The 20131-nt window shown below is 39.1% G+C and overlaps 1 protein-coding gene across 1 annotated transcript in view; it reads left to right on the forward strand.

The window, feature by feature from the left end:
- The window catches only part of MPP7 (MAGUK p55 scaffold protein 7), a 146704-nt gene extending 135017 nt beyond the window's left edge, over window positions 1–11687 (forward strand). The window contains exons 15-19 of the mRNA XM_059481294.1: window positions 2952–3032; window positions 4857–4950; window positions 6022–6130; window positions 7002–7145; window positions 8528–11687. Coding sequence (XP_059337277.1) covers window positions 2952–3032; window positions 4857–4950; window positions 6022–6130; window positions 7002–7145; window positions 8528–8707 — 608 coding nt within the window. The 3' untranslated portion in view covers window positions 8708–11687. The remainder of the gene's footprint in view (window positions 1–2951; window positions 3033–4856; window positions 4951–6021; window positions 6131–7001; window positions 7146–8527) is intronic.
- The last annotated feature ends 8444 nt before the right edge of the window (window positions 11688–20131 follow it).

Genomic DNA, 20131 nt, shown 5'->3' on the forward strand with positions numbered 1-20131 from the left:
ACTGAGCCACAGAGCCTCTCCCAGGGCAGGTCTCCTACTGGGTTCTTGTTATCCCAGCAGGAATATTGTCATCTAACTCAGAAAATCTTTTCTGAAGGACCACTCTCCCTTTCTTTTCTTTCCAGAAGTCTATTAGGAGCTCATTATGTGTCTGTGGGTGTAGAATGGCTGGTTGGCTCAACCCTCCCAAGACCTAAGCTTAGTTTTTTCAGTTTTCTTCAGATGTGTCTGAGTCGTACAAAATTTAGTGCAAGTTTTAATGATTGGTAGTTTAATTCTGCAGATGTCTCTCAATAAAGTGAGGTAGGCACTGCAGTCCACTTGTGCAGGATTTGACCATTAACATGACTTAGCATGCAACAGCAAGCAGCACAAATTTTCCTTTAAAAAAGTAAGCAAAATATCTCTAAATCTGTCAGCGTAACTGTAAATATTGCTGCCTGGGGTGATTTATAGTAAACCAAAACTACATTACAGACATGGATCCTGGATGTCTTATATTTGAGTATAAGAATCAGGGTTATCCTTTTAAATCCTGACACTTTATTCTCTTTTTTAGTTCAAATTGTGTTCAGATTCATAACTATTAGAAACTGGCATCTTTCTCTGCTGCATGAAAACAAAAAGAATATTTAGAAGGAAACTGTCTATTAATTTGGGAGAGATAGTATAAAAATCTATATAATGAATGGATGGCTTTGCTGAGCTGGAATCAGACTTCAGTGTCCATATGCTACACTTATGAGAACTCTGTGAAGACAGCAGTGAAAAATAAGACTCTACACCTTTCAGTTGTTTAATTTAAAGATGATTTTAAAATGTTAATCTGGAAGGGGACACAGTAGTAATGAAGTTGTGATCTGGAAACAGAGTTAAGCTGTTTCCAAAGCACGTGTCACAGGAAGCGAAGCCGGGACTCGTTATATATAAATAGAGCTAAAAGCATACTGTTGATTTGACAGCATGTAGACTAAGGAAATAATATTTGTGTGGATGTGATGGGAAATATTTTTTGCTTAAAAGTAATAGAATGATTTTTAAAAACTGAATTCCATTTGGTTTGGTTTACTTTGCTAGGATATAAGAGTTTTAATTACTTTTCCTATAAAAGTCCATATTTGCCTTAAAGAGCTAAACTCTTATAAAAAGGAAAAAAACTTAAATTATAACAAAAGTAATGCCATTATCTCCATAACACATTGCTGTCCTCTGCAGACATGCACCAGTAGAGGCTGCTGTACACCATATTAAATAAACATTTATACATACTGATAGATTAATTTACAGGAAGGTCAGAGATGGAACTTGTAATGTAGTTGTGTGTTTAACTGATGTGAACACATAGAAACTTTAAATGTAGAAACTCTAAGAGTCTACAGTAGAACCATAGTCTGGGGGTAGCAGCAAAGTAGCAAGCCCTTGCTTTTCATCAATAGTGTTTCAACTCCAGACAGGGTGTAATGTCATTTTTACAGATACCTGTTTCACAGATACATTTTTTCAGTACCTGAAGGTACTGAAGCATCAGTCTGTTTTTGGACTGTCACTAGTAAGTAGTGGTTACAACACTGTTTCATTGAAATTTTTATTAGGGTTTGAACATTTTTACAATGTTTAAAATGTGTTTGTTAAGAAGCACTCCATATACACGTGTCCCTTTTACTAAATGTGCAAGAATTTTCCTTAAAACCACAGGTATTATCCTTGCATTATTTAGGCTATGGTTCCAATGACTCATTCTCCTTTGCCTTCTGCTGTTGATCTGGCACTGTGGAAATGAAGGCTCTCCACTGTCAGAAATGTAAGAACGTGCAGAGCTGAGCTCCCTTCACACACAGCAAGCACCATGGCCCTGTCACCACAGTGGGCAGGCAGGGCATGGAGGGCTCCTGGGGACAGGCAGCGAGTGCCTGTGGAGCCTTTGAGACCTCACAGGACAGAGTGCCCTCACAGAGACCTAAAGCACCACTGGCAAACAGCTAAGAATTAGGGACAACCCGAAAGCCAAGAGGAACATCTTGCTCTGTTGCTTCTAGTGCAGCGCTACTCAAGTGGAGGTGGAGGAGACAGGTCAAAAAAATTCCATGCAGTCTTTGTTCCTTCCTGCCATCCTCCTTCCAAGAGTGGTCTCTCTTTGGCAGTCGCATGAAGAAGGAAACATTTGCTTTGGACCAGTTCAAACAGCAGGCAGGAGACAAGCACAGTTTAAAAGAAAATCAATAACAAAGAAAGTAACCCAAACATCCCAAATGGGTTGTGACCTGGCAAGTACTGCCCTTCCTTCCTCTCTCCACGCAGTGCCACCCTGACGCAGTCTAAAGGTGGATGGTGACAGCTACAGGCAGCGAGGAGCTGGGCAGTGTTCCTGCCTGCAGCAGGGGCTGGAAGGAGCAGTGCTCCCAGGGCATGGCAATGTGGCAGCAATTGTCCCCAGGGGCATCTGGAGCAGGCGAGGGATGCAGCAGCAGGAGGGAGTGAGGCCATGCTGAAACACAGAGTGCAGAGACTTTGGGGGCACTTTGCACATGCCAGCTGGGGTCCTCTAGTCTACAAGCTGGGGGTATTCTGGCAAAATAAACAGCCAAAACCGTTTTTGGTTCTGGAAAGTTGCAGGTTGGCATGCAGGGGTTTGTAGCAGGGTTGAGATGGAGGTGGGTGCATGCTGAGGGTAATTGCTGCAGAAAAGAAAGTCAGCTTTGCTGGCAACTTATTTTCACTGATATTTCCTCAGTAATAAAGTCAGAAGAGAGTAACTGCCAACTGCATCCCCTGAAATTTGTCAGCTCTGTATATACTAGGAGAGGCTGGAACCATGGGTGTTTCCAAATCCCTGACTAAAAGGCAGTAATGTCACAGCTATAGGCTATGTAGCCTTACCTTGGAGCATACTTGCACCTGAAGAGACAAGAGACAACTGGCTGTTGGGAAACAGGACAATTTTTTTCTTTCAGGTCCTGTAGGGGTTGGACTGAATGAACTTAAACGGAAATTGCTAATCAGTGACACGCAGCACTACGGGGTAACAGTGCCACGTAAGTAAAAATGCACTCCTATTCTCTAATGATATCATTGCATTATTAGCCTTTATTATTGTATTACCTTTAAGGTATTTTTAAGTTTAGGTCTCTAAATGCATGCTTGGCATCCAAATTGCTTTTCTTATTTTTAAAAGTACTGCTGCAGTTCTGCATTAAATAGCATTGATTTAACTGATAGAGCTTTTTGGCTCAGAGGTATTGCAGTACACTTTCAGTACAAGTTTAGCATGATTGATGTCAGTGAGGTTTAGTAAATGAAACTCAGCTGAAGAACACCCTGGATTTGGCTGTAAAGCACTGAAATGTACTCTGTTACCAAGGCTTGCATTCAGCAAACTGGCCTTTATCTGTTAGGCTGAAAAATGAAGATTTATTATAAACAGTTGAATCCAGTGAATAAATTAATGAAATCCCTTTTATTAGCTTTAGAAGAGATGACCTGGGGAAGTTTTTTCCTCTTTCCTGTTTCTGACCAAGTAGTGTGATTTTTATAAAACTGAGTAACATTGTATTATATCAACTTCTACAATTCTTAACTGGATTTTCTTTAATATGAAGAACTCAACAGTTTTAGACTTTGATTTCTTGGTTTGCTTTTTACTTGTACCTTCTATAGGGAACCTTCACAAATATGGCTCCAACATTATGAATTTGGGAGATTCTCTCTCAGGTTTTTTGCAAGTGCAGATATTCTGTGAAGTGTATATATATGTATGAATGAATTTCCTAAGTAGAAAAATTAATGCATTTAGTTTGGCAAATCATTTCTTTTGCATATATTTGCTTCAACTGGATATTGAAAGCAACAATAACAAAAAAAATCTAGATGTTCCCAAAATATTTAATACATTGAAGTATATGCAATCATTTGCCCAAAAATATTTCTCTAAAAGTTGACAGTATTCATCAAGCTACCTTCTCTCCTTTCTCTTCCAAATTTGTGGTTATAAGTTAAAACAAACATGTAAAGGAATCCCTCTCCCTGAAATTCAGTAAGTCAGGACTTGGAGGGAGAGTGAGGTTCCTGTCTTGGAAATGTTCCTCATTGTGTCTGCCTAAAAGGAGTGATAGATCAAATGGCATTTAAGTCTCTGTTGCTGCAAGCAGGTTTTGTATGTCCATATGTGGTGAAGAATGCATGATGCTGTAATATTCAACTTGTTCAAAACAGGATGTTTTAATGGGTTCATTAATCATAAATGACAACCCCTCAAATATTATAAGCAAAACCCTTATACCTACTTGGGGGAGAGTAAGAAGTGCAAATAATACAAGGCTATTGAAAGAAAATGGAATTCCTATTTTTAGTCACAGGATAAAGAAAAGCACTAAAGCATAAAGTTCACACCCTATTTTTTTATTACCATGCTTCACATACCATGGCTACAAGAGTTGTTAATGAACATAACATTTTATAAATCAGGATGGTGTGCTTTGTTTCCCTTTATGGTCTCATATGCTAATAAGTTTAACAAGAGGCAAGGTTGGGGTAATTGTTATGGACTGCTGTTCCTTTTATTATTCAGCTGTCCTCATTTTATTGGATTTTTCCACTAGTTAATAAAAAATGATAATCTGATACTTGTCCAATAGTTTTTTTTTCTGATTTTCCTGCATGCATTTAAAACTCAATCCTGTCATGTGCTTGTGTGCTGCCTACCAGATCCAGAGCAGCCTTATGTGCTTCAGAGAAGTGAGGGAAGTGCTATGCTTAGTATTGCACAAAGAGTCTGTGCTTTTCAGCTTTTCCTGAACTGGTTTGCATTATATTGTTTTGTGCATATTTTCCTTTTTTTCTTTTATATGATGAAACTGCAGACACTACCCGTCCAAGAAGAAGCCAAGAAAGTGATGGTGTCGAATACATTTTCATTTCCAAGCACTTGTTTGAGACAGATGTACAGAATAACAAGTATGTTGAAGAGATTTTTAACTAGAACTGCAGTTAAAACAATGGTTTATTTTAAAATGGGGCTGGTTGTTATTTTAGATAATAAGTCAAAGTGGATATAAGTTGCAGTGATTTGAGGATGTGTTAAAATTACATGTTGTTATATAAGCAGCTGGGGAAAAATATGGAATATGTGTAAACACAAGAGTTTCTAAGCTTACAAGTAGTTTCAGTACCTCAGCTCCTCAAGGAGACACTGAAATTAGAGGTGCTTGGGATGGGGGAGCATTCTTTTAATAGAGCATCTTCTGTCATAGCACTAAAGCACTGCAGCTCTAGGGAAGGGGGCTGTGGAAGTGCTGCAGACGTGCCTGAGTCAATGTTTGCATAGTTCTGCTCTCTTTCAGGCCAGGCACTTCCTCTGCTTTTGAATTTAGAGATCTACAGTGAAGGCCCTGCCTGTACACCCTCCAGAAAGTAAACTAAAATGAAGAGACAATGGTAGCATCGCGCTCTCCAGCAGCCTGTAAAATTCTGTAGCTTGAAATTCTGCCCCAGTTTCAGAGGGCAAAAGTGTATTAGACACAAAGCTGTGGGTTTTATTGAAACTTCAAACTGTGCTTTGCTTTTCTGGCAAATAGTGCTTGTACTTTTATAGCAAATAACCAGCCGCCTTGGTTCCACCAGCACCGTCATCACTCGTCCTCTTCTGAGACAGAGAATTTGGATATTCTGTAGTGTGCAATGAAATTTCAGTAGTTTCTATTGTTTAGCTTATCCACTGTTTTATTGCATTGCATTAGTTCAGAAAAAGAGGTGATGGAAAACATTAGTGGGCTGTTGGACTACAGTGCTTTTTTCTCTTTAACTGTAATACAAGCAGGTGTTACTGATTTGAAAGCAGTAAAGTAGAAGATTTCTTAAAATTGACATGCTGAAGTACTTGACAGCATTTCCTTTATAAAACACGGTAGAACTCTCATGTAAAGTAAAATATTTTTGCTTCTGAATTAAATCTTATAAAGCATACTGCTAAGCTTTTTTTCTGGAGAAAATGGAAATTATTTCAGTTGTTTTTACCTTCTGCCACAGGTTTATCGAGTATGGCGAGTATAAGAATAACTACTATGGAACAAGTTTAGACTCTGTTCGGTCAGTTCTAGCTAAAAACAAAGTTTGTTTGTTGGATGTGCAGCCTCATGTAAGTAAGCATGTCTTCTGTACTCTTGTACTTCCTCATATTGCATATGGGAATCCTGGTAAAAAATATTTCTCAAAAGGTGTGCTTTATCCCACACTGAATGACTGTTGAGTGGCTTTTCTTGCTCGCTTTAGCTAAGCAAGGCTCTCTGAAAAGAGATAAATATACAGCCAGTAAATAAAGGAATTGGAAGCCCTGCAGCATAATACTTAAGATTTAATTACAGAATGCTCCTATATTTCCATTTATCTTTCTGTTAGTTTGGGCAACAGATTGTCTCTGAAACTGTAATTTCAGAATAGTTTTGAGTTATCACCAAGTCCAGCAACTCTCTCTCACATGTTTCACTACAATGTTCATGCCAAGGGTTTCCATTCAGGATGGACATGAGTCAAGGAACGCTCTAAATGTGATGTTGGCTGGATAATTGCTAAGAATATTCCTCTGAACAAAACCATTTTTTGTTCATTGACCTTGTCTTTCAACCCTGCTGAACAGCTCCACTGGGAATTTTGTTGCTCCTAAATCCACAGTGCTTCTAGGAGCTGGACTAGTTTGTTTAAACCCAGCCAGAGCATCTCTTCTCCAAAGGTGGCCAGTGTATGGTTGAACTTTTTCTCCTCCACTAAATACCTGCCCTTCTCCTCCATCCTCTCACTGCCAGTGGCACTGGAGAAAGAGTTTTCCTACCTTTCTGAAAATTCCCCTTAGATGAATCAATGCTGGTCAGCAGAGCAGGATGGCAGTAAATGAAAAATAACTGCCTAGAAACGCTTTATGGGTTTATTATGGTCAATGGGGAGTTTCTTTTATTACAGTAAATTCCATTGTGCAAAATAAACTAATTAATTAAAATCTTTCCTCTTCCCAGACAGTGAAACACTTGCGGACATATGAGTTTAAACCATTTGTTATATTTATAAAACCTCCATCACTTGACCGTTTGAGAGAAACCAGAAAAAATGCCAAGATTATTTCAAGTAAAGATGATAAGGGAACTGCAAAACCCTTTACTGTAAGTATAATTAGTCATGGCAAATCAGGAGAACCTGTCAGGAGTTTTTTTGTAGCAGTTTACCTCGAAAATAAAGGTGATCTCTGGTTCTTATTGACAGCACTTGTCAGGGCTTACATGAGCATCTTGCTGTTTCTCAACCTCTCTCACATTACACATTTACTGTGGTGTTTTCATTGTTTGATGTGCTTATGGGTATTCACAGTTTCCATGCTCCTCTGACTTTATGTCAATAAAGAACCCCCACAGTGCAAGCATATCTTTATAAGATATAATGCTGTGAATTTTCTTTAAAAAATTTGTACCTGGACTTAGATGTTTCTATTCAAATAAAAGAATTTGTTTTGTCAACTGTATTAGGGGTCTAAATTTAGAGGAAAATGCAAATATAAAGAACCAATTGAAAAAGTAAATGGTCCTTTAATAAAAAGCCCATATTTGTGGATAAGAGAAATAGAGGGTTTTTAAAATGTTATAGAAAAATTGAACATTGTAAGAAAGAAGAGATATCTAAGCAAGGAACAAATGATGGTTTTTGTGAATAGTCAGAAAAAAAATAACATTACCCAATATTAACCTACTTACTTCCTTGTAATATAATGAAATCATATTTTAATTGAATCTACAGCAAAGTTGGTCATCATTAGATTGTTTATCTGTATTTACAGTGTGTGTCATTTTTCCTCATTCAGGTGTCATTTAAGATTTTTTAGATTTTGTTTCCAAGCGAGTCACAGATATAGTCACAGACTGTATCTGTGTAAAATGTGCATTTCGAATAGTTTGGAAATTACATTCTGTAAGAAACTTTGGTTTGTGGTATATAAAAAGTAAGAGGAGTTTGTTCTTAAGAGCAACCTTCAGGCCATTGTTTAGTTAGGACAGGTTTCATCTCTCAAAGTCATTTAAACAAATTACTAAGATTTGTTTCCTCCCCAAACATGACACCCACTAAGCCAGATCGAACAAGGCATAGAATGATTACTCCTACCAAGCTCTTAAAAGGGCTGTGCTGTAAGTGCTAATAGCAAGCTGAGATTAACATAATGAAACTTTAAATGTATCATCAAAGTAAACAGCTAGAAACATTTTCCGCTGGTGCTGCTAAAAGAAAATGTCTCCATAATTACAGTGCAGTGACTAATTGTGTCACTACAAAGGCAGAGATGAAAGAATTGCCTGTTAAGCTGAGTCAACTCATCAGAATACTCTCTGAGATCACTTGTAATGGTAATCTCTATTCTTTTTTTAATTAGAGGTAAGCTTCCATCTCCTGATGAGATAAGAAATAAGCAATTATATCATGTTTAATATGGAAAGTGTTTATGCAGGGTTGTTATGGACTGGCTGTGCATTGATCTTTATTGCACTGCTCTTACTAGGAAGAAGATTTTCACGAAATGATTAAATCTGCCCACATGATGGAGAGCCAGTATGGCCACCTTTTTGATAAGGTGATAGTCAACGATGACCTTGCTACAGCTTACAGTGAGCTTAAAACAACTTTTGACAGACTGGAGACCGAGACCTTCTGGGTTCCTGTCAGCTGGCTACACTCGTAGCAACGTTTTAGGCAGACAAAACCTTTGCTGTTGTATCAACATCTAAACTTTGGGCATGGTTAAGCTTTTACTTGATGGCTACTTTCTTGGGAGGAGGGATTTCAGCTCTTCTGAGCAGCAGGTATACTCTTCATGCACTTGGAACTGGTCTTGTTTTCCTGTGTCTTCAATTCTGCTGCCCACGGTTTGGGGCAGAACAGTCAGATTAAACCAGAGATTTACTGTGCTCCATAAAGTGAGCTAATACTAGTGTAGCAAAACTGCCAAACACCTCTTTATCATCATCTGTGTGTTTCCAAGGTGAGTGTTTTTAACACGGAATTTGCAGAAGATACAAATTGATGCTGGAGATCAGCACTTCAGTGGTTTTAAGCATAACTGTTCCCATACAAGAGCACATCAGCACTTGGAAGTTATTGCCCTTTCAGTGTTTGAGAGAACTGAAACAGGCAAAAGAGACCAACATTTTTATGAGGAAGACACCATAGTTTTAATTATGTATCAATGTGTTTTTACTTTTCTAGATGTGAACCTTGTCTTACATGTACAGACTGATTTAAATATTCTTTTGCAATTAACATAATCATGGAAAGAAAGACGTATTCAGTGAAACACTCAGCTGTGAGCATGCATGGATTGAAAGTATTTTCAGGCATGCTCTGTGGCAAAACAAAGAAAAGTCATGGGAATAATTATTTAAATAGGAAAAAATGTGGGTTAGTGTGTATATAACTTCAAAGTCTTTGGGATTAAACTTCTGTAAAATCAGTGGCAAAGTGATGTGAATAGCAACAAAGTAGAGAATAATTTTTCCCCCTTTAAATTGATTTAAAATATTTTTGGCACACTTTAGAACAATTTTCCCATCAGAAATTTTCAAACAATGAAGAAACCTTGGACATCTGAGAAACAGTTGAAAGAGATTAATTCTTTTATTGTTGAGTATGTACTGATACTTTTTAGTAGAGTGACATGTATTTTGTCTCCACTCAAAAATAAATTAATGCTGTACAGTTCACTGTAAAAAACATCCTTGTCACTGGAAACAAGACAGTTGGAAACCCCATTTAAAGATTTGATGTGTCAGTGTTAAGCAAATGTATATTAGAGGAATGTATTTTTAATATAGATAATTTGGTATTTTCCTTTATTTACTACTGATATGCAGGAAATGAGTACAGATGTAAAGACCAAGTAACACCTGTGTGTTGTGTTGTGAATATGTCTTGTAAGTACAGAATGTCTATAGGAACTTGGTGACTTTAGATCATCCCATCTGTGGCATTGAAACAGGAAACCATTATTTCATGTTAATCTGTAAAGAGAATATAGCGCTCTTGTTTAAAGAAAAAAGAATTTAGTGAAACTTTATATATTTATGAAAGGGTTGAAAAGGGATGTTAAGTTTTTAAATTTCTTGTCAATGTGATCATTTATTAAAGAGATTACAAGTCTGTAATTTGAAACAGTCTCTGTAAATGGAGCTCAACATTCCATGTAAATATTTTATTTCAGTTCATATGCTGATAAAGCCATGAGGTTTTGCAGTTTTATTCTAAATGTGTATTTAATGTGTGGGCCATTGCATTTGGCTTAGAGTCTTATAAAACAAATGAAATGCAAGAAACAACAGCAGAATCCCTGGGAGTCTGGAAAAGTTTATGCAAGAATTACAGATGTACTGAGTCCCAGTATGGACAGATGCTCTGCTTGAACAGCTCTACTGTAACTGCTATCAAATTTCACCATTTTCCTGGTGGACTTAAACTTCTTTTGTAACATAAATAGGAATTTGTTGATTAAATTAATTGCATAGAGATTATCTTAGGTGAGAAAACATTTTCTACTTTTTTTTAAATCACTGAAAATCAAACTATTTTTCAGGGGATATGGAATTCAGCAGGTCAGTTTGCCTTTTTCTGTGAGATGCCAAGTGACTTCACCATATCTAGAAATGGAGAGGACCCTTGGCATCTCTCAGGATGTGGCCATTTCCAACAGGAGGGACTTTAGTCCTCACTAAAACACTATTGGCATTGCTCCTAACTCAGGCTGTCTTGGAACATTGGGGTACAGTCAACGCTTGCATAAGGGACCTGCTTTTCTCTTTCTGAAGTAGATGCTAGAATAATCTGCAAACTCCTTGGCAGGGACAGTTCTGGCTGTCCTGCAGGCTGTTTTTCCTTTCTTTTTGAAGTTAATTTATTTCCCATTCCTGGGTCGGTGTGGTCTGGGAGGGTCTGGAGCACAGCTCAGCTGTCCTGGGCAGCGTGGAGCTCCCAGAGCCACCGACCCTCTGATCCCAGCACATCCTGGCAGGAGGCTCCCACAGCCATGGCTGCCTGCCCCTCTCTGAGCCAGGAGCCAACTCCTGAATGGGAACACCTGCAGAAGAAAGGGAATCTCAAAAACATGGATCCAACCAGCAGAGTAAAACGTGCACAGTCTGTGACGAGTCAGAAACGGTTTTAATTACATTACTAAATTGCTCTTTAAAAATCAACATTATTGCATTATTTAGCTTCAAAAGCTAAAAATTAAAGCCCTCCATGAGGCAGGCAGAGATGACAGTAGGTTTAGGCAGAAAAAATATCTTAGTCAAACAGTTTCAACAGGACAGGAGCCTGCTTACCATGATGGATCCTGAGCTGTGTTGAACTGTTCTGGGATACCAAGGGGAACAGGGGGGTGGATTGTTCCTTTGACTTAAGAATTTGGGAATGAAGACAACTAAACATGTTTCCAATATTCCACATATTCAAGTTGTGCTGTGTGGGTTTTTAGAGAAATGTATGTTTTGACAGTCAAGTCCAGATGTTTTTATTGTGTTCTAGCTGTTTGCTGTAGTCAAACAAAGGGTAGTGTTTTTTAATATTGTACCAAACTCTATACTTGAATTCACCATCAGGTCCTTGGTTGATGTCTTACCTGAAATCTGATCTTACCTTCTTATGCAAAACAATAAATTATTGATAAATCACTGAAGGTGGTTTTTTTTCTTTATTGAAAATTGCTCCATAACATATCATAGACTCATAGAATGGTTTGTGTGGGAAGGGACCTCAAAGATCACCTTGTTCCAACACCCCTACCATTGTCAGGAACACTTTCACTAGACCAGGTTACTCTGAGCCCCATCCAGCCTGGCCTTGAACACTGTCAGGGATGGGACATCCACGACATCTCTGGACAACCTGTTTCACTGTCTTACCTCCCTCACAGTAACAAATTTCTTCCTAATACCTAATCTAAACCCACCATCCTTCAGTTTAAGGCCATTTCTCCTTGTTCTATTGCTACATTGACTTGTAAAAGTCCCTCTCCAGCTCTCTTTTGGCACCTTTAGGTACTGGAAGATGCTGTAAGGTCTCCTCAGAGCTTTCTCTTCTCCAGGATGAGCAAAATGACTTTAAAAGATTAAATGCCTGACTAGTAATTTATTTCATGGGACTCTATTAACTTTAATGCTCCAATTATGTTAAATGGAAAAACAAAGCACCCAAGAACAAGGATAACAACTCTTAGTGTTTCATTTCCATTGCCAAACTCCTCTTCAGAACTGATGTTTACCCTTTCCTGTAGCCCACCTCATAATAAACCATTTTCTTTCTGAGGGGAAAAGCTTACATCAGTGGGTCAAACTGAAATATCAGCTTGTCTGGGCTTGCAGAATCTCAGAGTGTTATCCAGGTTGTTGACTCGGAGTGTTTCACCAGACACATAAACTTCTAAGCCATGCACAAGTCCCATGGGAAGTTGTGCTTATTTGTAGGACTCAAAGAAAGTAATGCTTGAACTCAGTTACTTTTTGCATTGTGTTATACCTTTTCCAGGAAAAAAATAAAGTAGCCTAACATATACTAGGATTAGAGAGAAGGCTTTTAAGCACCTTCTGTTTTGTTTCAGTGCACTGTTCTGCATTTCCCACATGTACTTCTGTTCAGGTTTCTACTGCGTGCAGAGAATTTTTTCTTCAATAAAGCTCATATTTAGCTTTTGTGAGATTGTTTCAAAGGATGAATAGTTTCTTCAGAGGTTTGAAATTGAACTTGATCTAGTCTATTTTTGCTACTGCTCTCTCTATAGTCATTTCCCCACAGGATGAAGAGTTTTCTGTGTATCAATGCTTAAAGTGATTTGTACTTGAAATTTGCCCTAGATCCTTCTGCTCTCAGAGTCATTATGTATTTCTCATATATTACCATGATTAATGTATGATACCAAGCATTCAACAGAAAAATGTCTGAACACAAAATTAAAGGGAGACTGTAGGTGTATTTGTTGTCTAAGAATTCTAGTGCTAGATAACAGTTAAAGGTTTCAGCAGAAAAACACACAAGAACATTTGGAAACAGTTAAAGTCTGGTCTTAAATTTTGTGTTATGTTAAATGGCAGTACAAATGAGAGACTTTGGAGTTCTAGACAGCTGGAGACTTTTCCCCTCTTGATATCTGTGTCTGAAATACAAGTTGGATATTTGGAAGACTCTATGGAATGATTTTACATCTCTATAGTAAAATAGTATGGTATTTTCTGTAGCTGAAATCCAACATTTGAACAAAGAGGGTAAATATGTGTGATTATTGAGACTCTGTTTTGTTTCTGTTTCAGTTGTACACTTACATCTCTTTAAACCAATTTTTGAGGACTCAGTGGCAGAAGCTGTCAGCTACACATTTCAATATGTGGAGAAAAATATCCTCAGAATTTCCAAGAGGGTTCAAATGGCTCAAACAGTATCTGAAAATTTGTTGATAAGAAATAGAGAAAATTAGGTCACAATTTCTTTTGTAATTACATTTTTTTTCAGTAGCTATATTAATATTCAGAACTTGAATATGCTAAAAAAACCCAGAAGGCATCCAATAATTTTAAAATGAAATTTAGATTTGTTTTTTAACAAAGATATTACAAACTTTCTATAAGATTATACACAGGCTCATAAAAATTTGGGTATGTGTTTTAAAGGGAGGGTCTGTGGGTATGGCAGATGAACCAAGAATGTTACAAATGCAAGTACTGCCCTGAAAATGCATCTTGGGTTTCATAAACCACTGAACAGGAGGTCAGAGACCTGGCTGCAAATGTGCTGCGGTTTCTGTTCCTTCCTTGGTAAATACAAATAAGCACCGGTAAATTTTCATTGGTAAACAAAGCTAAAATTGTCCAAATTATGGAGCTGAAATGTAGTATTCAGAAGGAGGAGTACTCCAGGTCCTGGTGGCCAAAATGCTGCTTTACTTTCTTCTAAATTCATTAACTTTTGCAACAAGAGAACAGCAATCACAGCTTTAACTCAAAATTACCAAACTGTAAGTCATTGGCAATTTCATTCTTTGATTTTCTTTTCACCCTTGCACAGTTTCAATTTAGTAATCCAGTTATATAAGGAGGGGAAAAGGGACAATTAACTGATCTTGAAAAACAGACATCAAAAATTTGATACAAGGACATTTATTACCTCCTTCCCAGTGGACACAGGGGTGGTGTGTTCCTGAAGCAGAAGTGAAGAGCTAGTGTTTTTTCCAGATGGAGAACACCTGAGCAGTGTTTTGTCCCATGAAAATAGACCTGCTCTGAGAGGTCCCCTTGGCCTGTTTGATGCATGAGAGCAGCGTGTGGTAAAAAAGACCAGGAGCAGTTGTAAATTTCATGCAGCCAGTTTTGGCTTCAGGGGTTCTTGCTTAAGGCAATGGCCATTGGCGTCAGTCCTTGTTTTATGTGTGACCTGTGGACATTTCCTGGTGTGTCCTCTCCCTTTTCTAGACTTCCATTACTGGCTTGTTTTTAAGCAACTACAGTTCCCTAAGATTGGTCTAAACCTCGGGCAGTAGGAGTAGTCATGTTTGGCAATCAAGGCTGACATTCATGGTGGGGCAGTTGCCCAGATGTGAGCATGGGTTGAGGCCACTCCAGAGAGCTTTGCCTGCCCTGGGTGGTTTATACTGCCCCACTAAAGGTACTTTGATGCAGCATCTGGAGCCCTACTCTCAAAACCAGGCTGGACTGTGTTAGTCACCAAATGAACATGGAACAAAGACATGGTCCCAGACTCAAAGGAGCTCACTAAAAGAAGTGGGAGAGATGGCAGAGCAGTGGGAAGGAGATGCACTGGGCACAGCTCTCCCTACCAGCTGGCACAGGGGCAGTGCTGGCCTGAGGGGGCTGTCAGATCCAGGATTCCGCATCTCACAGGAGGATCAGTGCTGGAGTTCCCTGGCAGGGCTTCACCCATGCTGGGCAGTGCCCAGGCCCAGCTGAGGGCTCACAAAAGCCAGCTTGACTGCAGGAGGGAATCAGCTGTGTGCATGAGCTGTGCTCTGCCTCCCTCCTGCAGAGCCAGGACAGCAGGGCTGCTCTTGGCCCATTTCCCTGCCTGGTGCCAGTGGAGGCAGGAATGCTCCAATTCCTGTGTGCAGTCCTGGCCACTACTGACTGTAAGGCACAAAAGGAGTTTTCTTGTTTGGTTGTGTTTTTTTCATTGTTGTTGTTGAAAACTGGCTTGAAAGCTTTGTTATTATTGGTGTTATTTGGACAGTATGAAGGAGCAGCCTCTCTTATAGGCCCTGCTGGGTTATTATTCCAGATGTTTTTCTTTACTCAGCTGTTAAGCAGGAAGTAGAACCAAAACCAAAGATTGATTTGAACCATTGTTTTGTCAAAAACCAGAACTGAACCTGAATTATTGTCTTCTCTTGACTTCATTGAATTCAGATCATCATTGGCCACGGCTGGATTCAACCCCAGCTCAAACCACACTGAAAAAAGCACTGAGCCTGACCACACTTTTGAGTAGGTGAGATTTTGAAGGCCAAGAGCCTGCATCTTGTCATGAGTGCAGCTGATGTTACCTTCAAGCCAACAGCAGCTTTTACTGAGTGCACATGTGTGCACGTGTACATATTGTTATGTATTTATCAAGCGCTTTAGTGTACACCAGTTTATTTTAATGAAAAATGCAGGTTTATATTGCATAATTGGAAGATTAAGGGCAGGCTAAAGAAAGAACTTTACTTATAGAACACCAAAGTTTTAGCAAATAGCTGTATAGTTTTACTCCAGCAGGACTCAGTCATCCCAGGAAACTCAGAATTTTACATTTCGTATATATTGGTTTGCCCCTATTTTCTGAAAGTCAAAAGAACTTGATTGAATGCAGACTACAAACTTGTTCACTACAAACCTAGTTAAACATGAAATCTTGTGGGATTAGCTTAATTGTTCCTTAAATAAAAAAGCTACTTTGTACACTGACTATGATTTTCTGCTTGCCAGATAAAGAAACATGAACCTGTCCAGAGACACAGGGATTTGTCTGTGTAGGAGTATCCCTGGGCCAACTGTCTTGCCTTTTGTGCGATATTGTGGTGTAAAACATCACTCCACTGGTTTCATTTTACAGAAAATAGTCTCTGTGGTGGTACCCTGTGGGAACTGAAGGATCAAATTCTATTTTCCCCTCACAAATCCAGCTCCATTCATGCCCCGCTCCTGACACGGCGCTCCCCATGAGCGTCAGCCAGCGCGTGGGCTCGGGGGAGGCTGCGGCACGGCAGGGCGGACGCAGGGAAGCTGTTCCAAGCAAAGCGGGAGGTGCCACTCTTTGCCACAGGAGAGGCTGCCATAGGTAACACCACGGTGTTTGAAACGAGGGATGGTAGCCCTGATAAGATTACACAGTGACTAAGTAAATGAGGGAAATATTTTATTATTCAATTTTTAATTTTCAGAGGATTATGTGACACTTCTGATTTACGGATATTGTTACTTTGACTGCAAAGTCTTCTGTTTTTCTTTGGCTTCCCTACTGCCTCCTTGAAAGCAGGGGCTGCTGTAATTAAAGACTTTATTTGTTATATAAATATAACCATAAAACATGTGGAGTTCCTATCTTCCAGAGCTACCAGACCAAGCAAATAAAGACAAAATTTCTGCAAGTGTTCTCAAGTGACCTATTCTGTTTAATCTCGTTTCCTTTCTTTCTAACCAGTCTTCTCAAAAAACTCTCCATGTCACGGGCCAATAGTTTAACAAAGGCAATGTGAAGCAGAAAGGAAAGGCTGGCCAGGAATCGCTGGAAGGGAGAAGCTGGGACACTGCTGGACTCTGAACACTGGCAAGTCTCCAAGTCTGCACAAAAATGGGCAATCTATGGGTGAAAACAGCATGGGAAGGTGATTTGAGCAACAGGGTGTCATTCACTCCCTCTTCATTACAAGAAGAAGCCATCACCACCCCTGGGCCTCACTTCCCCACATTTAGCAGGGAGCTGTTGTGTTATCCCTGTGTCAGGTAACAGATTCCAGCATGCAGTCCTTGACCACCTCATGGCAGACTCTGCATGTGCTTCCCCTTCATGGTGTCACTGAATGTAGCTCTTGAATTTGTGGTCTCCAGAAATCATCTTCTGAAAGTGGTATTAAAAGATGCCTACACTTGAGAGTCTGCTGGAGTCCAGCAGCTGTGGGTGCAGTGTCTGTATTGCTGACAAGGTGGTTGCACTTTTAATCCTGAACCTCCTTCACATTTGCCTACTTTGTACCAGAAGGGTGGTGGTGGCTGGTGTTAACTCTTCTGCCACTGGCAGAATGTGGTGCCTTTATACATTTGGTTTTTGTTATTGTCCCTGCAATCACATTTAGGTATCCCCAGTGAGACACTCATGCTCAGATTTTCTGCAGGAACTCCTGGGTCACTCGCAGTACACTAATTTGTCTGTCACAAAGTGTAAGTGGAAGACACAAGAGGCCAGATTCCAAATCTGAGTGAACTCTGCAGGGAGCCAGTGCTACTGCTCTGCTCCCCTCTCAGCTCCACTTACAGCAGTGGTAACTTGGCTTGGGCTCATGAGCGTCATGTAAAATCCTTATGGGTCCTCACGGTTCCAGTGCTCAGGATTGATGATTCTTTCTTTTAGCATCTTGTGAATAACTTAGAATTTTTCATGCTAATGCAACTCCCTCTCTTCCTGGTAAATTGCCTCATTTTGTGCTATTGGAAAGTGCTTAGTCTGGATTGCTTCACTGTGAGTACCTAATGGCTGCTGCTGCTTTCTCTATCATGTGCTTGGGACAAGGGTGAAATATCAGCAGAGAGCTGACACCACTTCAATCCCTAGAGGAGTGATAGTAGGAACTCCTGTAGTTGGCCTCAAATGACTTTCACCTGTACCACTTGAGCACACAGGATTGTTCCTGCAGTTTAACAGCGTGGCACAGATGAGATGGCAGGGGATGAACACAATAAACATGCAGTGCTAGTGAAGTTAGAAAAGTTTCATTTTTACTTTAACAGTATCAGAGTTTTACCTCTTGTCCTTCCATGCCTGGGAAATCAGGAATGCCTTTGCTCTCAAGACCTTGTAATCTAATGCCAGGTCTTGCTGACTTTTACAGTTGAACGTTAGTGCCTCATTTCATGTGTGGTCCCTTTGACTTCTGTAACACTCCTCACAATGTGGTTGGCAGCTCTTACCCTGGAATCAAGCTGATTACTTCTCTGGGCTCAGGGTCTGGCTTGGAGATAAGATGCAATCAGGAAAGATGATAAATATTTCAGCAAGTAATCAAATGTGTGAGAGCTCTCTGGTTATTATCTTTGGATTAGTATCTGAGATTAGTATCTGGGAGCAAACTTCAATACAAATGCATCAGAGCTCCATCAAACGTGGTCGTAAATACATGTGGCTGATAAATCTATTGACTTTTTGTTTAAAATATTTAATGGAAATTGTGGGACTGCATTAGATGGCCCTGCCCTTTGCTGCTCAGCTGTCCTTTTAGCATTTCATTTCTTTTACACCTACAGTGTGGTCATGATAAATCTTCTACATGTTTTTAAGTCATTTCCCAAGTGCTCTCAAAATGGAGGCAGCAATTCATTGCTATTACTTAAGGCAATTATTACTGAAATCTACAAAAGAGTGTTTTGGAATAATTAACCTTATTTAACCTTAAACCCTGAAAGATTTTCTAGTGTTGCTCAGCAGCCTGTAAGCTGCCAGTTGTACGTTTGTACATTCGGAGCTGTCTGACAAACCCTGTGGAGTGAGCTCTGTCTGCTTTACTGATTTCAGCTCACACAAAGGCACAGCACTGTACAGCTCAACTTGTAAATGGCGTATCTTGGGGGTTTTTGTTATTATATTTCTGTGTAATACTTTCCAAACTCTACTTTATTGTATCTTGCAGTTAAAAAACCACCTGGATATTCCTTTTCAATTTTTTTTTTTTTTGACTATCTCTAAGCCCTTAGCCTTGCATGTTTTTGTAATGTGTAAGACAGACTCAGAGGCTTCAGAAGACTTGTGCAGCTGGTAGCTTTTTGATTATTTCATTTCACAACTCTTTAGAAATAAATGTGGGTACTAGTGAGAACAATGAGTAAAATGTCAGTGGTACAAAATATAAGTGTTCTGTTCTAGAAAAATACAAACACTTCTGTCAGTTCAATCATACCTGTGGATCATTCTACTTTAGCAGAGTATGAGAAGTGAAGTCGGATGGATGTATGGTAAGGACACAAATGTTTTGATCCAAGGAAACATCATAAATCCTTTATACTAGAACTTTTAGTGAATGTTTTAAAGACTAAAATGGGAATGGGGATATGTCCAGGTGTCCTTTGAACCTTGAAAGATGATTAAAGTGAACAAAGCTGAAAGTGATAAAGCTGAAATTACAGTACTGACATACATAGAGATAAATGCATGGGATGGGGATTTACAAAAGAGGAACAGCAATTTCACAGGAATGGCAAGACTGCCATGCATGGGAAATAGGGGAAATGAACATTTACAACTTTCTCCAAATGGGAAAACTGGTTGTGTGGAATCTCTTTAAATATCTTCTTTCACAGGAAGTAAAATGTTACTTATTTATCTCAAGTAAAATATTCATTGCTCTGCTGGAAGAAAAATGAGAGCCATGATAAGTTGAAAGAGTACAGCCAGTTACAATCAGCATCTAAGGTCTTCATGAAGCAGTGAAATACTGAGTGCTAGAAGGGGATAATCAGTTTTATATATTTTCATATTAATACAAAATGCTACTCTCCCACTTTTGCTGTACAGCCTGGGTTTTAGAATATCAAGAAAGTATTTGACATTTACAAGAGACTGCAGGCACTAATACAAATCATTTTTATCCATTTATGCATTTTAACCACCACGCTGAGTGAATTGTTGGCTCTGTGCAATTAGCCTCTATGCTTCTTGACAATATAACCACAGATTTTCACAAATTCTATTAATAATGCAAGGTGGAAGCTCTGTTCTCCAAGTCTGCTATTTTGCTTCGAGAAAAACATTTAATTTCTTACAAACCTGATATAAATAGGCCAGCTGACAAGTATCCCAAAAGAACAGAATATGCTTGGAATAGCGAGATTCGAACTGACATATTTTTGGCAAAAAAAAAGTTATA

The sequence above is a fragment of the Ammospiza nelsoni genome, chromosome 1 (assembly GCF_027579445.1).
Source record: "Ammospiza nelsoni isolate bAmmNel1 chromosome 1, bAmmNel1.pri, whole genome shotgun sequence".
NCBI lineage: Eukaryota > Metazoa > Chordata > Aves > Passeriformes > Passerellidae > Ammospiza > Ammospiza nelsoni.